The sequence below is a fragment of the Belonocnema kinseyi genome, chromosome 10 (genome assembly GCF_010883055.1).
Source record: "Belonocnema kinseyi isolate 2016_QV_RU_SX_M_011 chromosome 10, B_treatae_v1, whole genome shotgun sequence".
Lineage (NCBI taxonomy): Eukaryota > Metazoa > Arthropoda > Insecta > Hymenoptera > Cynipidae > Belonocnema > Belonocnema kinseyi.
In genome coordinates, this window is record NC_046666.1 from 92120768 (window position 1) to 92128472 (window position 7705).

At 33.3% G+C, this 7705-nt stretch overlaps 1 protein-coding gene across 2 annotated transcripts in view; it reads right to left on the reverse strand.

Moving 5' to 3' along the window:
* The window catches only part of LOC117181558 (cytoplasmic tRNA 2-thiolation protein 1-like), a 77084-nt gene extending 71709 nt beyond the window's left edge, over nucleotides 1–5375 (reverse strand). The window contains exon 1 of one of the 2 annotated variants that reach the window (XM_033374381.1): nucleotides 5162–5375. In XM_033374381.1, the coding sequence (XP_033230272.1) occupies nucleotides 5162–5209 (48 nt within the window). In that variant the 5' untranslated portion in view covers nucleotides 5210–5375. The remainder of the gene's footprint in view (nucleotides 1–5161) is intronic. The other variant, XM_033374380.1, reaches the window with a different exon arrangement.
* Between the last annotated feature and the right edge of the window lie 2330 nt (nucleotides 5376–7705).

The window sequence follows — 7705 nt, forward strand, 5'->3', positions numbered from 1 at the left end:
GATTGGTCGGCATTGTTGGCCGACCCATTGTCGGGAGCCCTGCGCGTTCTGTTGTTTTGAACCGCACTTACTACAACTATGTTTGGTGTTGTCACTGTTGTTACCACGAGAAGCTATGGAAAGGGGTTCGTCCATCCTTGTAGAGCCCCGCATGCAAGGATAAGGCTGCTTACTCTGAGAGGTCGCCCGGTATCCCAGAGTCACCGTTCGAGACACCTCACCCAGGTGCCATTCAGCTTTCGGCACGGTTTTCACACCTCCGCTTGGGGGTTAATTCCTTCGGGACCACCCCTGGACAATTGTTCGCGACTGCCTATTTATTTTTGTAACCATATTCAGCAGAAGCCCTTGGTACAGGGACCCTCTATCCGCAACCCGAGGAAGCGTTCGGTGGCTTTGTCATAGGCCCTTCGGTTTGATTCTAGAGGAATTAAAATATATATATATTTAAAAATTTGTCATAAGGACAACCACAGGATTTCTCCGGGAGCGGGTGCTAATATATATATATATATATATATATATATATATATAAAAGAGAGGTATCGAGACCTTATAAGGGAGTTGCAACGATTGTACCCGGAATATTCTGTTAAACTGATCGTCCTTATCATCGGCGCTCTTGGAGGTGCTAAGCTTACTTGCTAATGGCCTAAAAAGCATCCCTGTGTGTCAAAAATATGCTAGAACACTTGCGGGAAAAATGCAGAAGGCGGTTGTCCTTGGGTCACTCCGTGTTCTTAGGGTGCACGAGGCTTTTACTGGATCGTAGTATTGATTCCTTTACAGACTGTAACCACCTATCTCACCGTTGTGAGACGTGGTTGTGGCTGAAATTTTACCGCGATTTCGCTGGAAGCGGGTGCAATTTTTCAGATTAGTTTGAATAAGATTTTAAGTTAACATAAAAAATTCAATAGTTTAAAATATGTAATTCAAAAACATTGTTGAAAACCCACCGCATGATTTAAGTAGGAGAAACTGTCATCTAAAAATGACACCAGCTCCCAGTAGAACCGCGGTAAATCACACTTATGACCACGTCTCACGACCGTGAGAAGAGTGGTCACAGGGCACGATAAAATTACGACAGGCCAGCGAAACCCTAGTGTGTCTTAAGGAAACGAGGCGACCCAAGGATGCCAGCTTTCTACATCCATCTCGCAAGTGCTTTGGCGTATTTTTGGCACGCTGGTAAAGCTTTAAAGTTACGAACCACTGATAAGTTCGCACCTCCGAGAGCACCGATCACAGGGACAATTACTTTAACCGAATATTTTGTGTACAGCTCAACAGGGCAAGGTCGCGGCCAACACCGCAAGAGCGACAAAAATGGTAATAAAGCACTTCAAGGGCATTTCAGTGTATGGCATCCCATCCATAGACACTCCGTCAACCCTGTGTTCAAAGCTCTATAATGTTTAATACGCAAGAAACTGGATATAATCTTTACTTACTACAATGCAAATGTTTACTGCAAACTTTAATATAATGCTTTATATCTTTTGTGGCGAATTCTTGCGACTAAAGCGTTTAATCCAAAGCGCTCGTCGTCGAGTAGATAATTCCAGAGTCTTACTGCACTGATTTCTTAAAATAGCCGGTAATTTAAAAAAATGAACTGCTGAATTCTTTACTGGTTTTCCAGAGCAGCCACATAGGCACAAATAACAATCGTGGAAACGAAAAATAAAAAAATTAATATAATAAAAGTGAGAAACACAGCACATGTACAGAATTTAATGAAATTTTTTTTAATGACTTTCAAGGAAAATAATACTTTTATCTTACTTGTTTCACACGAAAAATGTAAAACAAGTGGGAGGCTTCTGTAACAATTACTAATATTATTTACAGAAATTCGTGATCAATTATTTCCACTACATTAAACTATTTTCAACCATACTTGCATCATATAATTATAATACACTGTGTGTTTTTGAAACGTTGTGATTTCATTAATAAATTGTTCCGACAGAGCTGAAAAACACATGTGGGCGTCCGACTGAAAAGGGTCCTTATGGCCGGTTTCAGTTTAGGATATATTTGCGTTGTTCTATAAGTTAAGGTGCAAATTATTTTTTTCGCTTTTGAGAATAAGATGCTACTTATAGGATCTACACTGAATCTACTGATGCAACCAATTTTACACCAACGATCTTCTAAGATTTTGCTGGTGGCATTAAGGCGACAGTCAATGATTGGCGCTCGAGTGCCATGTATCCCTTCGCGCCCGGGTTAAATCGGCCTTAAGAAGTGGGTATATTTCACTTAAGAATCAGGATATATGACCCTAGATGTAACTCCATACCGGCCAACAGGGGCCCGTTCATGTGGATGCCCACATATTGTTTCTTCTTCCTTCTTAATATTGGATTCTCGGACGTTAAAAGGTTTTTATATGCATAAAAAAAACTATTATTATGTAAAAATGAGTTTAGAAAATTTCATTGAATTATTTCAAATGATGTTAATGTAACAGGGGGCAACTTTATATGTATAAAAATTTAATACATACGTTCTCAAAACCTTGAGAACATACATTTTTTTAATTTGTTGACCAAAAAGGTACATCTATTTTGAATTTTGATTCCTTGGAGTAGTCGCGAATACATTATATTGAAAACAAATATACTTGACTCCCGCATAACAAACATTTGTATCCCTATTTAAAATTTACACTTGCAAAAATACACTAGAAATTACATCATGTAAGTTCACGTAGATTTACGCATGTATTTTAAAAGGGTGTTTTATATTTTTCATTGGAATTAATGTCATTTGAGAGGTTCGCGCTACTCATTCATCTCTTTTCTGACGGCATAAACTTCAGAAAGTATTTTGGTATGTCACTAAATTTTTATATACTTTTTATGTTAATTAAAACAAAGTATCTGGTCGTTCCGAATGTTCGCGTCGACTAGTCCATCCACTTTTCCAATTCGCCCAATTGTTCTAGAAGACTTGTACACTAAGGTGGCTCAAAAAGGCCTTTAATTTTTAGAGGGCAACGATCCACCTAATTTCATTCCAAATCCGAAAAAAAGAAATTCTTTAATTTTTAATTTTTTTATTTTTCTATTTTAACAGATGCCGGTTTCGACTGGAAGTTTTCCATGCAAAATGCATGGAGAAAAATAATTTTTTTGAGTTTTTGGAATAATTTTTAAGGGTTTGTAAGAATGTGACGGGAAAGTACGGGGGCCTGCAGAGAATTATCAAACGAAGAATTTTATGTATCATATATATGGTTTTGACACCCCTAAAACACCCCCACGAGTACCTGAAAACTACCCTTAAAACAAAAAATGTCAATTCTTCATGAAATCGACATTTTGAGCACTGTATTCTGGTCTTTTTTGAATTAAAACTATTAATATTAGTCTAACGGATTATTTATTATCATTGGTTAATTAATTTTCAATTATTTAAACAAATACAATTTGTTTACATAATTTCTAATTCGTTTTTTTTTGTAAAAATGATTACTATTGGCCTAGTGAAATATTTAAAAACATTAGGTCAATCATTTTCAATTACTTAAACAAAAAGAATTTGTTTAAATAATTTCGTTTTGATTTTTATTTTAAATAAAAAGTATTACTATTGGTCTAGTGGAATATTTATAAGTAATAATTAATAACTGATTAATAATTAATTTATCAGTAATATTTAAGTAATAATTTTTATTAAAATTTTTTTTTTTTTAATAAAATTAATCAAACAATGTTGATAAATAATCCACTGAAGAAATATTAATAATGTTTAATAAAAAAATTATTTACAGAAATTCCATTTGTTTAAACAATTGTAGATTAATGAACTAATGTTAATAAATATTCCACTAGACTAATAGTAATAGTTTTTAGGGGGGAAAACGAATTTTCAAGAAAAAAAATTATTTAAACAAATTCCATTTGTTTATATAATAAAAAATTAATCAACCAACGATAATATATATTCACTAGACCAATATTAATAATTTTAAGTAAAAAAATACGAGAATACAGTGTTCAAAAGGTCGATTTCATGAAAAATTGACATTTTTGGTTTAAGGGTAGTTTTCAGGTACTCGTGGGGGTGTGTTAGGGGTGTCAAACCCATATGTCTGATAGATGAAATTCTTCCTTGGATAATTCTCTACAGACCCCCATACTTTTCCGTCACATTTTTAAAACCCTAAAAAATGATTCTAAAAACTCAAAAAGTGATTTTTCCTCATGCATTTTACGTAAGAAACTTCAAGTCAAAACCGGCACCTGTCAAAATAAAAAAAAATAAAAAATTAGGGAATTTCCTTTTTCGGATTTGCAATAAAATGGGGGGGATCGTTGCCCTCTAGCATGCAAAAAAATTTTGCCATGCATTCTTGGACCACCCTATTGTACGCACCCTACCGATAGAAATCTCAGAATATATGCTAAAGATTTTCAAGGCTCTGAGAAGCTCTGAGAAATTCTCCACTAGCACTCAGGTAGATATATTTAAAGCTCCAAGTAGCTCATTTAAACGTTTTGAAGGCTTTAAAATGTCCTTTCCGAAATTGAAATAAAAATACGATCATAAATAACAAGCAGAGAGGCTATCTCAATAGTGCAGCCGACACTCAAGGGTCCTTTGTTAAACTTTCGGATCAAAATTTAGAAATAGATTTTTTAAATTTCACAGTTAACAGCCTAAAACATAATAAATCGGAATCTGCGGGTTTCGATGATTTCAGAACTTTTTTTAAAATGTTTCAAGTTGGAATTGATACGTTTCTCGTAAATGGGATAGGCCAAAAAAGACATTTTTTAATTCAACTAGAAAATTGTATATAAGTTATAATTGGAAGTAAGTATAATGAGAAAATTTATCAATTAAAAAAAAAGTGTTAATAATTTGAAGAAAAATGTAAAAAGGGAGAGTCTGGTTAGCGACGGCCAACTACTGTGAATAACTCTGCCCGCCTGGTACGTGACGAATACAAAAAAAAACATTATATTACCCAAATCTCTCTTACTATCTCCGAGACTAAATCATTCAAATCGAGCCTGCAGATAGTTTCAAACCGACCAGGCTATTTCGCCTGAGAATACTCGAGATTTCTATCAGTGGGGCAGCCAAATAAGAAATATCTAAACAATTTTCAATATTTCTCGTAATTGCAGGAAGCAATTACCTTCAATACTGCTTGTCGTCCGCATTCCGTAGAACATGTAATTGGCATTTTATTATTATACAATTCTTTGTAATTAGTTATTTATATCATCTATATTGAACTTTAAAAACTAATAAACATTTGAAAACACAGAACTGCACATGACATTGCCTGTTGTCTCGGAGGAACATAACCAACATGCATGATTCAAGAAGCTATGGTCCCGCAACTTGGTGGTACGAAATACGTACAAGCCGCATCTCGTAAAGTGACCGCCATATTGGTTACCATGACAGTGCAGAGACGCTTTTCTAAAGATTAATCATTCGCGTCATGATGTAGCACAGCGTTTCTCAAACTTACACACCCAAAGCTGAAGAATTTTTGATTTAAGGGCATGCGACACAGTGGGATTCCTATATTACCAACCTCTTTTTTCCATTGAACAAAATTTTTTTGTGAACCATAGAACTTTTTTGGTAAAAGAAATATCGAACTCAAAATTTGAGGAGAGCATAAGAAGACATTATTCTACGTTTATGTACTGCATTTGAATCGGAATTTAAAAAAAAAATTATTTCTGAAATTTTTTGCCAAATTTCGATTCAAATGCAGTACATAAACGTAGGATAATGTCTTCTAATGCTCTCCTGAAATTTTGAGTTCGATATTTGATTTACAAAAAAAGTTCTATGGTTCAAAAAAAAATTTTGTTCAATAGAAAAAAGAGGTTGGTAATGTAGGAATTCCACTGTGTCGCATGCCCTTAAGGTCAAAATAGTTTGATCAGAAAAAGTTATCCAGCTTAGGGGCACTATATGTGAAACTTGAAAATCTGAAATTTACACTAACCTAAAATTGGAACGGGCAAGGCTTCGGATTGCGATAAAAAATTCAATTTTTAGTTTTAAAAAAGTATAAAAACACCTCCCGTGATATTTCAAAATATGGAGACTGAATAAGAATAAAAAAATTTTCATCCAAAAAAGTTATTCAGTTCGGAGAAAATGAAATTTTTGTGTGATGGTGTCATGGTATAACAAACTATTTGTCACTTTTTTGGTTTTTAAGTTAATTAAATGGGATTATTTGTATATTAAATTACACACTACCTGAAATAAATTATCTTGGCGAATAAAAACCAAAATAGTTACATCACGAAAGCATCGTGAAGAAATGATAAAATTTAAAAAAATTTAAGTTCTAGATCAAGATGAAACTAGTATTTTACTTCAATTAATTTCAATTTTTCATTTCAGTTATTAAGAAAAGCTTAAGAAGAGAAGCAGTACTTGTAAAACATCCGAAAATTACAAAAATTTAAATAATACGCCTAATGGGCGTCCAGTACAGCAAGCATATTGTATTATATTGTATTATTATAATAATCGCAATAATTCTTCATTATTACAATCAATAATTTTATTTTTAATCATTTATAATTAATTTTTATAATAGTTAAGCAATAAAAACATTACTTCAGCAGACTTTATACAATTACTGCAAATTATTTATAATAAGTTCAGTAATAAGAAACACTACAAGAAAATTTGTATATTTTCTTCGCTATTTCTAAAATCGGCCGTGTGCATGGTACGGAATTATAATTCTACAAATATGTTGTAAAGCACTTACAATTTTTTAATATTACGCTTTTCCCGTTTTGATATTCTTTATAAATATAAGTGACATTTTCTGATTTTTATTTTAGTTTTATGCCATTATTTATAAGACAATTTTCGAGTTTTTCTGCAATTCGCACATGCAGCGTTAAACACGGTTTAAACTCCCACCTAACGTCCTTTTAAAACTGGAGCAGTGTTGCCAGATGAGTTTCACGTTTTCCCCCCAATACTGTTACTATTTCACCCCAAATCTCCCTATGGCCGAACTGAAGATCCCTATATTTCTCCCTATGTTTTTATACTCGATTTTGAAACGCTGTTCAAGCCGCGCTTACACCTCTGTTTGAAAGTGTTCGTCTTCTCACTCTACAATATGATGATCCCATAAATTAGTCTAATTTGACACATTTTACCCCGAAAATGTGTAGAATGAGACAGATTTATGTGAACGTCATATGGTAAAGTGAGAAGATGAACATTTTCCAACCGAGGTATAAACGTAACTTCATGCTGTTTCACATCTCGCGAATTTTCAGGCTATTAAGGCCATGTATAAGTCACGTGACATGGCGCTTGTAACGATATTTTAGAGTTTTATGCATCACTTTAAAAAACTTACAATTAAAATTAATTGTTTTTCGCAGATAAACGTAAAGAAAACGATAAGGAACGTTTATCTACTAGCTAAAATGTATTTACTCTATTTTTTTTAATTGAGGTGCCTGAAAAAATGAAAACCGGTAATGTAGGAATTGGACAAGTAATCCATAGCCGTAAGTTAAACCAGATTAAACTATATTTTCTATTGTACATATTTAAAATTCAACTCTTTAATTACATATTATAGTTGTCATTTCATATTAATGCAGAACAATTATCAAAAGAAAAGAAAATTTTTGATAAACTTAAAAAAACGTAATATTCAAGTGCATCACTCCAT